This window comes from Volvox carteri (genome assembly GCF_000143455.1).
Source record: "Volvox carteri f. nagariensis unplaced genomic scaffold VOLCAscaffold_47, whole genome shotgun sequence".
Lineage (NCBI taxonomy): Eukaryota > Viridiplantae > Chlorophyta > Chlorophyceae > Chlamydomonadales > Volvocaceae > Volvox > Volvox carteri.
In genome coordinates, this window is record NW_003307590.1 from 128,641 (window position 1) to 148,965 (window position 20,325).

The 20,325-nt window shown below is 51.7% G+C and overlaps 2 protein-coding genes across 2 annotated transcripts; both read right to left on the bottom strand.

Annotated features, from left to right (window-relative positions):
* Positions 1-840: 840 nt before the first annotated feature.
* VOLCADRAFT_95798 (uncharacterized protein) lies at positions 841-9,661 on the bottom strand (the record flags this gene model as incomplete). The annotated part of the gene is made up of 14 exons (XM_002954930.1): positions 841-1,005; positions 1,310-1,475; positions 1,645-2,240; positions 2,344-2,382; positions 2,596-2,750; positions 3,415-3,584; positions 5,256-5,385; positions 5,495-5,785; positions 6,499-6,644; positions 7,601-7,755; positions 8,047-8,091; positions 8,656-8,735; positions 9,030-9,203; positions 9,448-9,661. 14 exons carry the CDS (start codon positions 9,659-9,661, stop codon positions 841-843), a joined length of 2,526 nt encoding a protein of 841 aa, XP_002954976.1.
* Positions 9,662-14,541: 4,880 nt separating this feature from the next.
* VOLCADRAFT_95799 (uncharacterized protein) lies at positions 14,542-18,366 on the bottom strand (the record flags this gene model as incomplete). Its single annotated transcript, XM_002954931.1, has 8 exons — positions 14,542-14,687; positions 15,279-15,386; positions 16,060-16,105; positions 16,372-16,473; positions 16,527-16,653; positions 17,494-17,566; positions 17,627-18,003; positions 18,308-18,366. 8 exons carry the CDS (start codon positions 18,364-18,366, stop codon positions 14,542-14,544), a joined length of 1,038 nt encoding a protein of 345 aa, XP_002954977.1.
* Positions 18,367-20,325: the final 1,959 nt, after the last annotated feature.

The following is a 20,325-nucleotide window of genomic DNA, read 5'->3' on the forward strand; positions in this document are numbered from 1 at the left end:
GCATGTGTGGACGCGCACGCACATGCACACGCACACGCACACGTATACGGAGCACCGTATCCTGCCGGGGCTACCGCACCCTGCCTGTTGCTGTCTGATTCAGGGGTCCATCCTGCCATAATTGTAATTGCAAGTAATAATCGATGGGACGTTGTGGGGGATGCATGCGGGCGTTCCTGGCTTAGCTTACTTAGATATCTGTGTTTTAATAAGGCAGGCGGCTGGCAGAAGTTAAGGCCTGACTTCTGCTCCCGTCGCGTCCCGGCGCGTCCGGGTTCAAATCCGCCTGCCGACCTCTCGGGGTGTTTGAGAGGTGATGAAATGGGAGGTGACCCCCCATCTTGTGGACGGTGTAGGACGTGATAAAATCAACTCGCGAGCTGACCAGGAACTAAGTTGACGCGCCGTTGATCCGCTAGATTTGGTTGGATGCTGGTGGTGAGTTGCCAAACTCAAAGAGTACACTCTGAAGTCGGATGGGGTGAATGGCTTAGGGTGCCCCTCTAGCAGGGGAGAGCAGGGAATTGCCTCGGGAAGGAGGCCACTGGTGAAGCTTAACCACCCTGTAACAACATCAACATAGTAAATGAAATCAAAAACATACGCATTTTTTTCATGGAGTTAGGTGTCCTGTCAAGTGATCTCCATGTCCGCTTGCTCGTTATGCTTGTAAGGATTTCCTTGCGTAGTTTGGCTTCAGCCCATCTAAGTTTACGTGGCACACCTACCCTACCGCTGAAAACGACAGCAGCCAGGTCAGCAGCAGGCATATATCGGCAAACGTATTCGCATTTATTCTGTAGCTGTAGAATCTTACAGCAGGATTCAGCGTATTGCAGCTCAGGCTTGGGTTTCTGGACTTCTCGCCGAAATACCACCGCCGAACCAGCTGCCGAGCAAGGATAACTTGTGCAAACAACATACAGCGAACGATAAAGGCAAGTATTCCGATACCACAATACAACAGAGACGTATATAATATTCGACGCCACCATTATTACCATACTGCGGAACAACGAAGGAAGGCACCAAGCTACCAACTGCACCCAGACAACGAACTGCAACCATCAACCATCAACCAGCTTAAGTGCAATAGCAAGCATGTACCTCGGTTGACGCCGTATGTACGTACATACAGACCGAAATCGATGTCAGTCAGTCGGCCCTGCATGTTCGTTCCTTAATCGAGCCGAGGCCAGTACCGTGCGTGCTGGATGCACACACGCTCCTGGGGCCAAGCATCTATCACCGCGCACTTCTGCTTGGATGTCCTAAATAAAGGGGACATCAGCCCCGCTAGGTCCCTCACCTGCGCCGAGCCGAAGCCAAGCAATCCGCGCCCTTCCACCAGGATGATTGCCCTGGAAATGCAGCACACCTTACCTTTCTTTTCAAGCCGCTCATCAAGCACATGCAATGGCGAACACATCAGTGACTGCCTCCAGACATCATGCGAGTCCGCATGCCCGTCTGTCCTGTACCAGCCAAGGTGCATGCAGCACCACGAAAGGACACCCCGCGCTAACTGAACAGAAATCCCCTAGGCTACTGACATAAATATTTCAGACGGCCTTGGATGTATGGAAAGGGTTTAGGGAGTGCGCTTGGACTTGGATCAGTCGATGCTATTCAAACTGTAATAACTTGCGACTTGGTGTAGGACCACTTGAAGTGTCGTCGCAGGGAGCTGTTGATGCAGGAGGCGGCGGCGGCGGTGGTTGCGACACCACAGGCGGCGCCGCGCCCTGCGGCGGCCGCGGCGGCGGCAGCTGTGCTGCCTGCTGCGGCGCGGCGCTCGTTGGCGTTGGCGTTGGCCCTGGGGCTGGCCCTGCCGCCGGCGGCGCCGCGCCGAGAGGCTGTGGTGGCGGTGGTGGTCGCTGCACCGCCTGCTGTGCCGCACCCTGAGGTGGCCGTGGTGGTGGTGGTGGTGGTGTCACTGCCGCCGGTGGCGCCGCGCCCACAGGTGGTGGTGGTGGTGGTGGTGGTGGCGGTGGCCGTGGCCTTGCCACCGGCGGTGCCACACCCAGGGGCGGTGGTGGCGGTGGCGGTGGCGGTGGGCCCCGTGGCGCTGCTCCCACCGGTTGTACGGCAGCGGCTTGCTCCGGAATGCGCGCCGGAGGCGCTGCAAGCGCGGCGGCGGCAGCAGTGGCCGCAGCTTGTGTTCCAGCAGTAGCGGTGGTGCCGCCGGGCAGCTCGACGGTGGGGATGGTGGTACCGGGTCCTGAGCTCAGGACGGGACCCTACACATGGCGGTACGGGAAAACACGTCATGCATGCCATGTGTGAGTGTGGACACGCTGTAATGCCGTTCGCATCTCCCCTGCCAGCGACAAAGACACATACGGTGCGCAAGGTCTTATGGAACGACACCCGATGGGCGGCCTGCAAGGCGCATGAGAGGACGCCGGAGGAGGGAGCGCAGTGGCGAGAGCAGTGATCAGCCACGCAGTATCCAAGCTGTATGGCAGGTTCAAATTGTGTCGGAAAGCATTTGCGTCACAAACAAGCCGACGCACGCACCGCGACTGAACTGCATGCGCCACCCCTAGAGCACTTATGCTGGCAAGCTAGAATGAACACCTTCTTAAAACTTACCTTCGGTGTTCCAGTCAGCGTTTCGACGACGCCACCGCCAGGCGCTTTAAAGGACGTGGCGTTGGGAGAGGTTGTCAGCGAGATCGGTCGCTCTGCCTGCGCCTGCTGCACAAGCAAGGTCGCTTCCTGCGCAGCCCTGATCCCAAACGCGGCGCCTGCGTGGACGACATAATTGTATGGCATAGTGTACGGCACAGTGTACAGCATTTGCTTTCCCAAACGCATCAACGGCTCCATGGGCATGTTATCAGTGCAGGAGTAGCGGCGGCAGCAAACGTTCGCATGCGCCCCGTTAGGGCCTCGGGGACCGCAAGCTGGTGATAATAGGCATGCGCAACGGCTTCATGGGCGTTGCTTACACGCTTACATACAGATGCACGCGGCCGCATTTGTATGCTGCACAACTTACACACAAGGTATCGCACACATGCTCACTAATAAGCGTTTCGTAACCAACGAAGCTCCTCTGACAGGAACACAGCGTGCGGATAGCTTGGAGGTTATCATCTTCTCGATAACTGAGCTGTGAAGCTCATCATCACAAACTCCGCTGCTGGTTTGCACCGTGCGACAGGGTGCATGAGACACGGTGCAAGAGACCACGGTGCAAGGGACATGTTGATGTGTAAGGAGACCGGGCCAGGGCTGCATATGGCGAGCACAGACATGTGCAGGCAAATGCAACAGTGGATGGGGGGATGGGGGATGCCGAGCCATCGGATGCCAACCTTTGGGTAATGGGTGGAAATAAGCGTATGGATATGTGTATGAATATGGGCCGCGTGTTGCCGTTTCCGTCCCCCTACGCAAGCGAGGTACCTTCATCTCCGGGTGGCTGCGGACAGGGCGGTGCTGTCGACGCCGGCGGCATTGCCGCCGAAACACCGACGGCCACCAAAAGCACCAGCAGCAGTCCAGACGCCGTCGCTACCGTCGCAACCGTCGCCACCCGCTGGCCAACGCCGCTTCGGCGCATGGCTGAGCTGGGCCTGAGTACATAATAACGCACACTGTGTATATGCATTGCGGTGTGATGCGATGCGTGAACCGCGTGACTTTTCTTTCTGATGCTTGGGAGAGGCAGCCCATGGGCGTTACAAAGGACAGCACATTTCTTTCGAGTTGGGCCTTACTGTACAACCAAGCGAAGGTGAACTCAACACCAATAGGACGTGGCAAAGCAACGTGGTACGAGCTTGCAGCAGCTGGGAAAGCGTAAAGCAGACGTGGGGCCGCGTTGATCCGACAAAATGTTGGGCAAAAGTTTGGCAGATCACCATAAGCTGCTGCCCATTGGTACCTTACTTGAAGCAAGGCCTTCACGTTACTAGGGAGGTACCGAGCTCAAGGATATCCTATGTACCGTGAGCGCTTGGCGACGTATAAACAGCCAACAACGACTTAGGTTTCAATTCATAATGAGCCGAAAATGTCCAAAATAAATCGCTAATGTTGCGGAGCAAATTCCGGAGGAATCCAGAGGAAGACTGATAACAGCCCGGCGGGACGGTCGAAGACGAGGAGGATTTCAAGGCTACATCATGTGACCAGACACATAAAGCTTGCCGCATACAAAGTCACGTGTGCTGGCAGGGGCTTATCTTAAGCAGGCCGGTCTTGGACCTACGTAAGTTCCCTAGTGGGAGCACACTCCGAAGCGGCGAACGGCGATGGACAAACAATGCGAGTGCATGACGGCGTGCGACACGACACGAGCCGATCTTTCGGCACAGTCGTGCATGCGTGTGGTGCTGCGAAAACGAAAAGGTTTCCATTGGACGATTCGGCCTTATAGCTCCTTTATAGCACTGGTAGGCGGCACTATTTTTCAGGTGCGCATTTCGTAAGGACAGGACGAGAATAACGGTGTAAATCCAAGCTAGGTAAGACAGGCAGGGCAAGGCTTAAGATTGGAACTTGCTTGTCTATAGAAGCTTAATCAGGTTATGTGGTGTAGTTTTCGTGTGCTTTAGTGGATACTATCTGTGCTACTGTTGCCTCTGTATGACATCAGATGGCACATGCCAGGGCAAACAACTCCTTTGGATTGATCTCCTTACCTGGCCTGGTAGATTAAGTTTCAGTCAGCCAGCTTTAATTGAATGTTAGTCATACTTTTTATTTAGAATTTGGAGTTACACACAACCTCCTTTTGGGCAAGTTGTTAGAGTGTGACTCATCATCTTGCTTTTCGTAAGGAGTGCCTTTGCAAGTATCTAATCAAATTGCTACTTCTGGCAAATCTGATTTCTGGCAAATCTGACCATTAAATATGTTCATTAACGACATGCAAGGAGCGGGTAGTTGTGGCAGGGCAACTGCCGCCGTTGCCGCGCTTTTGCACGAGCGTTCTAAGTACGGCTACATTCTGACCTCTCAAAAACTCAACTTGATACATTCGTACGAAACGAATACTCTCCAACTAAGCACGCCCAACATACATCATAAATCCGTAAGCGGGCAAGTTTTTAGTTTTCGATAAATCGTTCCGGAACCCGCCGCAGGACCCCTCGGAGATGGCTACAAAACATGGATGTTTTGTCTGCTGCCATCGTGCATCTCCTTTCATCTTCTCGCAAAATCGATTCGTTATTGGCACCCACTGTGTGGACATGCTATGCATACAGGGGCAGGAATGCTTCGCAGCAGCATTTCCCCACCTTTCACCTGCACTGTTCGTCGCCTCACTCGTGGCCTTTCGCCCCAGACCTTGTGGCTTGCTAGGACTCGTGGCCTTTCGCCCCAGACCTTGTGGCTTGCTAGGACTTGATGCGGACGTGACAATGTTCGCTCCGGAGAAGGGATCAGCAAGGATGGAAGCCGCACATACATACATACTAAGTCCGGTGATTCATGAACACGTTATGCAAGAGTTCTGTTAGCACCCTCTATCATCAACCTGAGATCTCTGTAACCATACGCCGTTTAATGTGCTGCACAGTCGTTACGTTGCAGTTGGCAAAATCACGGTGGCAATTGCGCAGCTCCGCCGTCCCCATCCACAGCGCCAGTTTGCTGTACCCCGAGAAGCTCGTCAGCAAGCAACGAGCCCGGGAAAGCAGGTACAAGTCCACGAACACATTTTGAAATATTGCTAAGTCTCCCTTTTTGACCTTGTCAATATGCACCGGGGTTACGTTGGCCGTAACGAGCTTGCGAAACTCGCCGCGCAGCACCAGGTCCCGAAAACCTGCAACGACGGATGGAGGCCAGCAGTTGGAGGCCATTGCTAGCATTCCAGCTTGGATTCTTCTCTCCTGCATATCATTGCCGATGTTAATGCGGATTTCCATGCGGAAGGCAGACGGCAATATGCTAACTAACAGGACGACGTGTGTAATTGTTTTGTATAAAATAGTATCTAGAGATGGACCGTGCCCTGGTATTATACGGTAGTGCCAGTAGAAATTGGTGACAGAATTTTTAAAAAGTCCTGAAATTTCCAATGATTCTTGCAATTGGTGATGGCCCGGAGATCGTCTTACAACTGTGTGACGAATATTGGTGACAAGCCGGTCGCACCGTTCACGTTTTGGCCTTGCCTGATAACTGCCACAAAGCTAGGCCAGTGAACGGCGTTCCGGGGCATACGCATACTCTTCTTCCCTCTATCTTTTCCAATCCCCCTCGCCCTCCGTCCCCCATCTCAACAGCCCGAGTGGCGCATCCCCAACTTTAGCAGCATGGTAAACCCCAAAGTTGTTGACTGGGGGTTACACCCCCCCGACAGGACTTCGCAACATTTCCTGTTACTTTCCCCTCTCCTCCTCCTTCCGTCCCCCTTTCTCCCTTCCTCTTCCTTTCCGTAGGGACCGTCCCTATATAAATATTACACTATGGCGCAATAATATATAAACGATAAAAAAACGTTTACAGACATATTATTGTACTTCTATACTTTACCGTTGAAATCTGTGATGAGGAGCGCCGGCCGCTCGACGAGATCTACCCCAATATCCGATGCCAGCCTTGCCGCACAGTCCAGAGCACCTTTCAGTTGCGAGATCATAACAGGTTTTTCCTTTTTGTTGTCCACATCAAAGTGCCGCCTGCGGCAAAAGCGGGAGCAAGCAAGCATGAAAAATAAAGCAAGGAAGCTGGATGGTACAGCCTGATTTATCCCAGCCAAATTACTATATAACGGTGGATGTTGGGCGACGTATTCGGTTGAGTCACACGAATATCGATTGACGCATACGTGCCCACGACACGCGCCAGTACTGCTACTGGTCGACAACGGATCTCCAACAACGCTGAATAATTGCCACGTCTGATTTAGTACCTTCTGCTGTGCATTTCAGGCGGCAGAACAGGAAGCGCTAGGTAGGTAGGTAGGTCGGTAGGTAGGTAGGTAGGTAGGTAGGTAGGTAGGTAGGTAGGTAGGTAGGTAGGTAGGTAGGTAGGTAGGTAGGTAGGTAGGTAGGTAGGTAGGTAGGTAGGTAGGTAGGTAGGTAGGTAGGTAGGTAGGTAGGTAGGTAGGTAGGTAGGTAGGTAGGTAGGTAGGTAGGTAGGTAGGTAGGTAGGTAGGTAGGTAGGTAGGTAGGTAGGTAGGTAGGTAGGTAGGTAGGTAGGTAGGTAGGTAGGTAGGTAGGTAGGTAGGTAGGTAGGTAGGTAGGTAGGTAGGTAGGTAGGTAGGTAGGTAGGTAGGTAGGTAGGTAGGTAGGTAGGTACGCGGCACGTTATTGCGATTGGTAGTTCCGTACACGTGGACAGACAAACGAACTTAGCTAGCAATTGATCCACGCTCGCCTACCTCCGATACTCCCTGTTACCGACCGCGTGTATGGTATCTGCTTGCACACGCAACCGGGTACATGTTCCGTAGGTGTCGTACGGTACGGCACACGTATCATCAATAAATATGCGCAAATAAAGCGCTTTGCGAGCGTCTTGTTGGCCTCAACTACTAAAAAATTGCATCGTATCGCTACCTACGTAGGCCTTTACACATGTGCACATACACAAACACACACAGACACACACAGACACAGACACACACACACACCAGTGCCACGCCACGTAGTCCACGTGTGCTGGTCCGTACAGGTTTTCAAGGTGCCTCTTCCCGGCTTCAGCAATTGTCTCGTTTATTTTGAACAGGAATTGGAAGTAGCAGGCGCCAATGTCGATGGCGTGCTCGGGATCGATGGGCTCGAGCCTCTAGGAGCGAGGGCACGGACGACGGACGAATAAACGGACGGGGGCAGATGGGCCGTGAGTCATAGCTGCAAAGTTTAGCCTCCGTAGCACTTATGTCAGCAGATTGTCGGCCGCCAGACGATTTTTTTACTGGATTAAACATGCGGCGAGAGCTACCTGATTATTTGTGGCGCGGTTGATTGTGCGTGGCGGGGCGCTGTGCGTTGTCATGGTGGAAAAGATGCACCATCGCTAACAGTACGTGCTGTTATTGACCCTTTCTCAACATGGCCGTCGTGCATGTGTACGCACCGTTGCATTGGTCTCGAATATTTGAACACCTCTGATAGTGAATTTCTGCGTGCGCAATGTGACACGTAAGGCGAACGGCCGGTAGGGCAATATGGAATTAAGACGTTTAAATATCTGGGTTTAGTATCCGGGGCATATCAGGGGATCTGCATCCGCCGATCGGTACTTGTTGTATAACACTACCAATCGCCACCAATCATCATTGCATGGGCTGATGGAAGCACGCAAATCTTAGCTCAATGAAGCCCGCTGTGGGGCTCTCGCTGGTTCTGGTCAGCAGCAGTAGTCTACAACGCGCCCGGAAGGTTTTGCCGCGATGAGGACTGGGACTGCGCGTCCGACCTTCGCCTTTTGGTTGAGTGCATATGGCTTATTGGGCAAAAAAAATATATATGGTGCGTAGGTTAGGCCTTCATCATGCTGTATTACCCTGGTCCTTCCCTTGGTTGCGGCCTTAATTCTTTGATCACGTCGTGATCTATGGTATGCACTGCTATTGCGTTGCCAAAGAGGTCACATGCAAACGACATGATATGCATGACATGATGCATATCGGCATAGTTCTGTTCAGCTACTTTCGCGAATCCTTGGTTTCAGTGAGATACGTACCTTCGTTTCCAAGAATCTTTGTACTGTCGAAACCTCCGATCCGTTGCCGTGGATTGTAGTTGCGTAGTACTCATCCCGAGCTGCAAAAAAACACATAATGTGGAACAAAGGTAAAATTTTGTTGCCCAAGTTGCCTTTGCGAAGGCCAGTAGAGGATCCACTGATTAAGCGTGTAGTAGGTGGCTAGGTAGATATCCCGTGATGCACGCGATATGCAGCAGGAGCTAGGCACCATGCAAATGTGCATGTTGCGCAAAGCAACAACTTTGCGGTAAATCAACGCAGCGTTATGTCTTGATCATCATGAGACTATCCGGCGGATACATATCCTCATTTATCCCGGCCACGGACGAAATCTCCCATATGGCACGTACTTAAAGTGTTGCGGTCCTTGAAAAAGTTTTTCGGGAAGTTAACCATTCTCCAGTCGATTTGGTTTGGAATCAAGAAGTTCGTTAGAGCGGCCGGCCTTGTCCAGTCGATGATCAAGATCTTCTTGTACTGAATAGCCACTCGTAAGTTGAATAAGGCGCCTCGGAGTCGATCACCTTGACAAACCACGGGAACCCCATGTTGTGCCAGCTCTTAGTAGTTGCCTGTCCGCAGCAGCAGCTTACATAGCAGGAATGGCAAGAAACACTCGCAGACAGGTCCTGTTACCCGGCCGGACAGGGGGAGCGTACATACACCCAACAAAAACATTATCGACGAGCTGCCAGCAGTAGCAGTAGTTTGTTTGTCGTGAGCTAGGCGTCTTCACCTCGCCCTCCTAGGCAACACCAAGCCACGTACCTGTGCCCGCACACTTTGCACCCCAACATTCTTGGACGATGTATTGGGCATCCGGCGAGTACTTGTTCGCGTTATGGAAAGCCTTGTAGTCCTGGAGCAGAGCCCGGTGGGGCTCTGGGCAACCCGCGAATCCTAAAACTTGCTGGGGCAGCAGCAGAGCATAAGCGACGACGACCCAGGTAGTTGCCACGGTAATAAGCAGTAAGCTTGACATTTCGGAAGGGGCAACACGCAACCCCCCTCGCAGCAGTAGTTACCCTTTGTGGATAATAAGCAGTAATTAGTAATTAGGTGTGCAACAGAAACTCTCTGTGTTAATGGCCTCTTGGCGAATGTTGGAAGGAGACTTGGCGCGACTTCCAGTGAAATAGTTGCTTCTAATATGTAGCTATCAGCCCTGTGGCATTTTCATATGCGTGCGCACGGCGGCGCGCTTACGGATCTAGGCTGTCGGATGCTCTGCACTGAACCTAGGCCTCCGTTTTGCTTTAGCTGTAATGAATACGAAACGAGTTGAATACCAGGAGGAACAACCGGGTCGCGCAATGTGCCTTTAAGCCGTGGTCTCCAAAGCTAGAACATACACGTCATAGAGCAATGGAGGCGATATGTCGGGTGAGCCGAATGAAACGATCGATAGATGTCGGGCGAGCCGATGGACGCCCGGCGATGTTCATCTGATGTGCCGTTGGCAAGACCTACATATACCTGACGGTTTCTTAAGGGCCTACGGGACGAGGTGAATGCGATTGTTACAGTGGACCCCGAACGGGTCGAGTGCAGGGCCCCTAGGAACGCCTCCCGCACAACACTGTGGGCCTTATTCAAAAAGAACTCGGCCAGGCCGTACTAACTTCACTGGACACAAGGCCTCAGTTAGTACGCTCATACAGAGAATATGAGGCTCCGACGTGAGCCCTCAGACCACGTCATTGTACATCGGTAAACGGCAAACAACCATGTCTGCGTCATTGACATATAACATAAGCACTGGATGGGGCTGCCCTTTTCGGGAGCTGCAGCCGTCATGTGGCCAACACATGCTAATGTTTTCATTCCTCGTTTAGCACATCGTAAGCTAATGCAGTTTCGTTTATGTTGCTGGGCTTTGGAGGCGAACAGAGCACGAAGGGGCAAGTACCATGTTCCCAGGGGGCAGCGGTTTTGCCACTGCTGTGGTCCTAATAGCCGAATTGAGGATGAAAAACACGTGTTATTGGAATGCCCAGCCTATAATGATATTCGTGCTGAAGAGGGATTCGATCATCAACAGAGTATGTTGGAGGCCATGCAATGGGAACCCGCACGCCTGGCGAGGATGTTGGAACGTATGTGGGCTCACCGAAACTCAATTACCCCCTTTGGACGCTAGTCTGGGCTGATGTGCGGTGTTTTTTTTCCTTTTCTCCGTGGCTTTTAGGCGTTGTAGTATTGCCCTTGGGCCTTCGGCTCGTATGGGTAGTCTTACAGGTATGGGGTCACGCACCCCCCAACCATGTAACACACACACACACATATAAAATAAGGGTGGTTGTGAGGCACGTGTTCCCAACGGTTTGGCCAAGTAATCCCGTGCCGCAAAAGTAGTTTTAAACGGGCCCAAAAGTCAGAGATAATATCGTAAGTAATGCAGTTCAGCGTCGACGTTGATACAGCCATGTTGGCATGAAGACCTTCCCTAAACAACAAACGACGACCGAGATGAGGTGTAAGTCTGCTGCCGGACCCGGTCGGGCCGAGCTTCAAGCGCTACGTGCATATATATCTGTTCGTATGTTGTTACAGGGTGGTTAACTTCGCCAGCGGCCCCCTTTCCCGGGGCAGTCCCTGCTCTCCCCTGCTAGAGGGGCACCCTAATCCGTCACCCCATCCGACTTCAGAATGTATTCGTTGGGTTCGGCAACTCACCACCAGCATCCAGTATGTCAACCTCCTTACATAGACACGTTATGTATGCATTTATTAAATAGTCACCGCTTTGACATTGACCACCGCGGAAGCGCAGTGGCGAGTCCTAGAGATCCCGTTCAACGATATTACATTTTCTGAGCTAAGGCATTTAGCTCAGGGAACAGACGCATGCACACGTGTACGAGAATGTATTTGAATGCCTTCTCCACCGCCAATCCTATCCTTCCTCGACAATAATATGGTGATGCCGGAACAGCGCTGCCCTTCCTAAGTAATGAGGTTTGGTATCGCAAGGACGCAGGATCAAAACCTGCGTTGGGACTTTTTATACATATCTTAAAAAACTCATTTTGATTAGCGCTAGCCCAGGCTTCCAGTAGTAGGTTCCTAGTCCTTCTGCTCCCTGCTGGTTAGTGCCGCCACGGTTGGATGCGCAGCCCGAGATATGCCCGAGATGTGGCACCTTATGAGGGTTCCTTAGGACCGGTAAGTTGTTGAACATCTCGAAACACATGGCAGTGGATGGCGTCGGCAGGCTGGCGACTCGGAGAGAGGCCGCAGGCATGTACAAAATACTGGTGACCAATACCGCTAGCGACACCCAACCCCTTCATCGCTGGGCCCCTTCACTAACTCCTGCCGGGTTAACACTAATCTTATGGAGTACATTTATTTCCTCGTTAATCCAGCAGCTGCTCGCACACATGCAGACACGTACCCTGCACAGCTGCTTCAAAACTTCCAATATACCCTGTTCGCTCGCTGTTCCATTCACACCGCCGCCACATCGCAGCATTCAGCCAACGTTATGCCTAATAAGTTATATCTGGCGTACGCTTGTCGCGCGCCAGAAGTGAACGAAGGCAAGCAAGTGACTAGGGTAATTCAGCACACGGGGAGCTGCATATATCGATGCAAACAAATCGTATTCAAGGTAGTACGCAGAACGTATGCAAGCAGGCGCATGTCGACGGTAAACAGATGTACAATTGGTTGGAGCATCAATTAAATCATCGTACTTTCCGTGCATCCTACCTGCCATGCGCTATCGATTGCCATTTGCCAGCTCTTTACCTCGAGACCTATCTGTTGGCCCCCCCCGCCGGCCCAGACAGCGACATTTACGGCACGTAGTTCATGAATAAATCGGCTAAGGGCAAGAAACCTATAGAATTAGTTTTTTTTAAGCCGCAGGTTCGCGCGTATGTCGTGTCGATCGATCGAACGTGCGGCGGCTGACGGAGGCATGAAGCTGCAAAAGGTACAAAGCAACAGACGATGAAGCTCAAAATTATAAATGCATGTATACCCAAGCCACAAAAATGCCCGAGTAGTAAACCAGAAGGCAATCACTGCCTATCTGCAAGAAACTCTTGCATGTTTGCTTCACAATCATTTACAGCTACACACGGCGTCATTGAACTTTTTAGCGCGTCATTAAACTTTTTCATCGTCTGTCTCTATAGATCGACCAATGCCCTAACAAAACAAATAGGGCCGCCCGCCTATCTATTACACCAGAACTCCATAGACGACAGGGACGGGCGTCCGTATCTATTATACTAGGGCATGATCTATCTGCTATCCTGCCTATATCTACCTGCTGCAAGCAACCTGCGAGAACACATGCACACGTTGGGCGCTATGTGGATCCGGAACGCGAAATCTATAATACTACACCACTCACACTGTTATGAATGTATATATCGGACGAGGGTACGACGTTGCATGCACCGTCAGTATATATGTGTAAGCCTCCGCGGCCGCCATCACGACCTGATCGACATATACATTGCGTGTTATTTTCACGAAGCACCTGCATATGTACGCACGCCATACATAGATACGTACAACAGCAGGGAGCCAGCCTGCAAGCCGCCCAGCCAGCGAAGAGGAGCGAGTGATAAGAAACGAAGGAATGAACAAGACCGAAAATCATCGCAGCAGCACACACGCATTAATTCGCCCATGTCCGAAGCAACCAGCCCAACCCGCCCCGCCGCGCATGCATACACTCTCATGGACTTCACGCATCTCGCCATCCTGCACGACAACATATACTTGGGAGTATTTCCATCCACCCCGCCAGTGGCATCAGTAGTGATAATAGGTTATCCGTCAAACATCGTCCACCCGCAGCAGGAAGTAAAGATGAAGCCAGTAAGTAAGCTGCGGCAGGAAACAGAAGTTACATCCACACATTGGGCGGTTTGCAGGTACGGGGAACCCACCCCACGACCATGTAACACTCACACACACATACACACACACATACACACACACATACACACACATGGCATAAAACTTCCTGCATGCCATATATAGGATTACATACATACGTACATATCGCTTAGGTCAGTGCTCGCGGTGGCATACTTAATAAACAATAAAGCTCTTTCCTGGGAGCGAAAATGACATTGCAATCTGCTGCTAATCAGCCAAATTTGCTTGGTTATTCGTTCCCCCACATGCAGATACGTAGCAAGTAGTGTGCATGTGGAGCTGGTGATTGTGGTCGCCAGCAGCAGCAGCAGCAGCAGCAGCAGCAGCAGCAGCAGCAGCAGCAGCAGCAGCAGCAGCAGCTAGTTGGGCAGATTACGGAAATGTCGTGTAGTAGTCCGGTGGCGGCGGGCTCGGCGCCGTCGCCACGGGGTAGGTTGGGCAGCAGCTCTTGTCTTCATTGAACAGACTGACGTAGCTGCACATAAAAACATACATACAGGCATACAGGCATAGGAGGAGATATGCTTCGGCGGTCGTTCCCGTTGGGGTATGGTTAGGGTGCCCCTGGCCAGTGTCAGGCCCGGATTGATATGCATGTAACAAATACATACACACACATGCTATGGGGCACGGGCGGCGATATATGGCTGCAGCCATAAACACCGACCCGGCACTGTTCCTGGCCCAATTGGGGAGTCTAATGGCAAACTCCCCCGGGGTTGTGGGTTTCTGAGCTTCCCTTTGGGTTCGCTTTCCCCATTACGTGCATTCAACTCCAGGCAGACGCAGCCTCCATTGTTTTATTTCCTACATGTCTGTCTCTCGCTATTTGATCTATTAGATAAAGATAGAGAGCGAATGAGCTAAGGGCTGTTCTTAATAGGGAATGCATGGAGGCGTGCGTGCATTATTGTGCGCCACCTGATAATGGTGTAAGTATGTATGTATGTATGTATTCCATCATCGCACACATGCAGCAGGTACAGGTACGCGCACGCACCAAGAGCCTCCGATGCAAAGATCTGAGAGCTGTTGGAGTTCGTTGGAGATCTCGATGCAGATCTCGCCTCCCACAGCCTCAGACATGGTCCAGTTTAACGGAGTAACTGCAGCCAGCCAACCAGCAGCCAGCCAGGAAGTAGGTATGGCGTTGTATTAATGCAGCACATACACACGCACCATGTTGTATCACGTCTTATCGCAGGAAAAAAAGAACCAATCGGCGGATGCTAGATCCCGTGATACCCAGGATACTACACACATACTCTCGTTCTGTGCGTGTGAGCAAGGCTTAACCATGCAGGACTGGATGTATGTGAGAGCTGTCTGTGCATTTATATATAAAAAAACAAAAATTATTTATCGCACGCACGCTTCACAAAATGAACCAAGTAATTGTTTTCCCACCACCACGCGCACGTCTGTGACATATGCTAGGAGCAGCATGCATATAACGTGTCTGCGTGCAGACGGGCGTAGCGTACGCCCGCAATAATCACGCACATGCACACATACACGCGTGGACACCAGTAGCTAGTCAGGCCGGCAGTTGCGTACATCAATCCGCTGACACATGCATACGCATGACGCGCTAGATGAAAACAATCGAGAAACACTAATCAACCTAGCTACGACGTAACTTACGTAACCAAAGGTACCAGCTATAGCTATCTAACTGATGACTACGTCGCCCTTACTTTTCAGTGTGTTTTCGCCGAAGGCCATCCAGGAGGGCGATCCCCAGACTGGATCGCCGCGGTACTTGGTTGTTCGAGTGCCCCTGACAGCGCGGCGCTTGGTGTCGTCTGCATTACATATACATTAATAGATAAGAGCGCGGCAGGCAGAAGCCAGGACAGCCACACATACAGACGTCAGGCCGGCTAGATACGGCGATATATAACCTCAAGGCTAAAGCCACCACGCACCAGTTGTAAGCCCGGCACGCACGCAGGCGTGCACGCCGGGCGTGTATATCTGGGTGTCTCAACAAGCTGGCATAGCCAGTAACCAAACTGCTTGCATTTACCAGTATGCATGCTCGTTCGTTGTTCGCGAACTCCTAGTAACGCACTGTCGCAAATTACGATGATGAGTGGGTGTGCATGTCCGAGCGGGGAGTGGGGAGCAACCAGCGGATGTGGTCGAGTCCGGATGTGGTCGAGTCGTCAAGTACAAGCCAATAAGCAAGCCGCATATGTGTGCCAGGGTATGAAGAAGAAAAAAAGCTGTACATGTGACCAGCAACCAGCAGCCATTCAGCGTGGCTATTATAAGCAGCAGTATCAGTTGTTCAATGAGCTTCCAGACTGTGTAGCTTGCGCGTGGAGTATCTAGCTAGGCTGAGGTTCATAAAAGCTTGGAGGCAGAGCCGCAATGATATGAAGCAATTGCAAGCGCGCGGGGACGCAATCACACTGCTCGGTATCGCCCGCAAAACTCAGCAGCGGAGTGCCCCTCCCCCCTGCGTCTACACACCTGCCCAGATCTCCGCCTTCAATAGGTATGTAGATGTACACGGGTTCTGCAATCAATCAAGCCATTTAGGTAGATTTACAGGGGCGGCCATTTGAGACGTGAGCGATCGATGCTCCTTCTGAAGCATCGATCCCCGTGTAATAAATGATACGCAAGTAAACCCTTCAGTGTCCTAACCTGCGGCGGAAAGCAAGTTCATTACAGTAACCCGGCTACGCAGGCTTCACCTCCAACCTCTCCGTGCTATGCTAGCTACATGCCGTTGCACGCCGATATCGTCATCGCATCACGATGTTCAGCAGTAGCACTTACCAAACAGGAATCACGACATACCGGAATCACGACATACAGGAATCGTGCACTATTACTGCAGTAGCTCGGTGTGAAATCAGTGTGAAAGTAATGTAATGGCGACTACGCGCGGTATAGACAGGTGGGAATAGTGAAGCCAACAGTTGCTCTCTTACCGGTGGTACTGATGGTCTGCTGCTGCCGATCCTAAAGCAGTACAGGGTGGTTTTGCTCGTCCGACCAGGCTCGATGACAGGGAAGGAAACGAGGCGCAGAGGTGTGACGTTTCGCTTCTTGTTGCACCTGATGGATTCATACACCACCGAGGGGATCATCCCAGCTGGTTTGGAACAAATTTGGACCAAAACCCTAAACCCTAAACCCAAACCCTAAAAGCCATGCATACGCACGCTCATGTACATGTACATGTGGCAGCGAGGGTATCCATGGAGATAGACTAACATGCAGATGCTATGCGTGAGTAGGTGGAGCCGCCGGCGGTGACAGTAGTTGAGTGGTCACGCACCGTCGGAGCGCGGCTGGCATCACCCTTGCGCGCCTTCATATATAATGAAGGTTCATGCAACATGTCAGATCACGAACATGAATGTGCGAATGCAAGTACACATTCGTGCACCGCGCCGGAAATACGGTGTGCCCCATGCCTATGTAGTAGTATTATAACACACATCGTGTATAGATGTGCAAGTGCACTTATGCGGAGTAGTTTGTAGGTAGGTAGCTGAGTTGGTTTCCGCTTCGGGTGTATGTCTGGATGCCACACTCACGCACGCGTATGCATGGGCGCGTGTGGGCCTTATCATGTGTTTCAATGTATGCAAGTACAATAAACACGTGCCCTGCTCACGGCATAAGTAGGCCAGTGGTAACTGCTGGTGGACTCACCCAGGCTGTGTATCAGTCCACATCTTGCGAGGCACTTTCCCTCGGAAGACAATAACCCCACAGGCATGTGTATGTACCCGTATGTGTCCGTGCTCAATGCATAGTGGATTATGGGGGATAGAAACCCTCATTGCCTTGTTCCCCTTAACACATGTCAGTCTTACAGCCGGCGTAATCTAATAGTAGTAATCTAATAGATTGCAATAACACGTAGCCGTGCCTCCGTCCATGGCTCACTCGCAACTTGGAAAGGGCGGTCGTAGCGGCTGACACACGGCGCTGACATCCAGCTGGGGTAGGCAGTTGCCGCCTGAGGAGGAGGTGGAGGTGGAGGTGGAGGTGGAGATGCGAGCCCGGAAGCCGTATCCACCGGGGACAGCAGGACAGAAGAAGTTGTTCAGGATCTGCTCTGCACCCCGACGGACGGTCTCCTGCATGGTGACCGCATCCGACTGGGAGGCGAACGTTGCACACCACTTTATGCTGTTGGGCCCGCATGAACGATCCCCGCCAGCGAAGCCAGAGACCATTTGGGAGATGAGGCCCGAATCCGCAGCTTTGAAGAGCGGCTGGTCTAAGTAAGCTGTAATGTTTCCAATTGCGTCGTAGCAAATGTTGTCATTGCTGCCATAAAAGAAGCTCAGGGGTGGATAGGCGTATGCAGGGGTCGGCGGGGCCATGAACTCGAAGGCCAAGCAGACCTTGCTACAGGCCGTGTCGCCGGCTATGGCTCCGCCCGCCATCAACCTACAAAGAAGTTTTGCATGTCCATTAGAAATTAAGACGCATCTTTCATGGATGTTAACAACCATGCAGGTGTTGGAGCAGCAGCGTCACAATCGAGTAACCATGTCATGCACATCACCATCCGTGCATGGCTTAGCTGCTTCCTCTTCTTTTAATGGTTAGTAAATCGGTGTCAGATATTACAAGATGACGGTTATTAAACATGCAAAACATTCCGGCAGGCGAAAGCAACGAAGGAGCACTCAGGGTCCTAATGAAAGAAGAGTTCAAGACGAGGATGAAGATTGCATTAACACCGACTCACCAAACCGCAAGGAGTAGCAGGGGTAGGGTGGCAACATTCGGCAGCTCTGGTCGCGCCATGCTTCAACCAAGTGAAATCAGGGTTCTACAGGAAGATCGTGTAGTGGGTCAGTGGTAAGACATGGCGAACGCTTACTTTACGGGGTGTAGAGCACGTACAGACCCCAGCAGCAGTACATGGTGTTCCAGAGTACGGTGCGATAAATACTTGATGGCTACCTAATTCTATATATTATCATTGACAGCATATACAGGTAACATCATTTGGATATTACTTACAGAATGAAAGCTTCGATTAAGAATTATGTTCCACTGCAAAATTCAGCTGTCGACAAGCAAACGCCAGCTTCCCCGAAGGTGTCCATAGGCATAACATTGTGCAATATGTAAGATGTCTACGAAAGTACAATTAGCTCTTGAGTTTATTCATTGTTGTCTTGAAAGGTTACGAGTGAAGCCTGGTGCTCCAAATCGGTTAAGTCGGTTATTAAATTGCCATCCGATAGTCGACGAAGTTTGAAAGGCATAATGGAATATCCAGGGCAATCCGAAACAAATGCTGCACCTTATGGCGGGCCGGGCTGGGGAAGTTACGGATCGCAGCGACTTCCAGAATGCTCTCCTTGACGCAGATGTCAACCGGAGGAGATAAATCCAGTACTTTGTTATAACTGCTCCGTTAAGTTCGTCTGCGACGTCGTTTCTTTCTTCTGAGCAGTAGCCTGCTTACTTTGCCGTTATTTATCACAGCACAGCTCATCCTAAGAAAGTACACTGGTAACCGCTTTTCAACAACCACTTCTTCCTCGTCGTGGTCGTAGTCGTCTTCGGAGGCGGAGAAAGCCTGGCAGGAGCGGGGACATTGGCAGTGGTCGGCTGGGTACGCGGTGTTGGTGCAGCTGGGGGATGTGTTGGACCGGGGACCAGATAGCTTGGCGTTGCTGATGTGGCTGGAGATCCTGAGGGCGGGTGCTTGCGAGACAACTTGATAAGGGACAAGGGGGAAGTGGATAGTACAATAATATAATAAACACATACCTGCCTATCTGTCTGTCTGTCTGCCTGTCTGTCTCTTGTCCGTCTGTCAATCTCGCAGCACCTTCCCTGGAGTGGAGGTGTGTCCCATGAAGGTCCCCAGCACCTTACATTGTTGGATAGCCGTACCGTTCCCATTCCGCCGATGGATGTGTGATGCCTGACAGCCACCGTTTTGAGTATACATGCGTAAAGTCGCTCGCCAGGTGCACACAGGCAGAAAAAGAGGCGATGATAACGAGCGATTCTTTCTGCCATGTCTAACGAACGATTCTTTAAGTCTGTCAATCCCATTCCCCACATGACACGCATTGATATCACGTCGTGTCTGCAAAGCGATCGTTCATGTGTTATGTACGTGTTTGTTTGTATGTATGTTTGTATGTGTAAGACAACTTTAAAATTATAAGGGACAGTGCAGCGATAGCATGAGTTAAACTGCCTGAGCCATGCAAGAAATGAAGCCCGAACCTTGACGTGGCACTAGCCAAGTTGACACTTGGCTTATGGCACATGTGTGCCTTGCTCATAGCCACACATGCAAGGCACACAACTCTCAACACATGCCATGTCACATTTTGCAAGGAAACATGTGTAAACCGAACAACTCGTTTCGCTGACACAACCCTGACAGAATATGCCCCTGTCCATGCCCCTGTCCTGCACAATCTGCCGCCCCCGGCCCCCGGGCCCCCCCTGTGTACACATGGGAATACGCTCCCCCTTTCCCCTCAAGGCACCCGTCAGCCTCATGCGGCCCTCGGAGACTAACACACTCGACGGTGTAACACACACACGCATACATACATACATGCATGCTGTGTTTCGGCTTCGGCCCTCGCCTCTCGCGGCCCACAGTGTAACCAAAGTTATACATACATACATACATACATACATACATCAGCGCCATCCCCGGATGGAGGGGCTGCGGAGTGGCTGCGTAGAGTGTTGGCAGTCTGAGTCGGGGTCGGGAGCACACAAGAC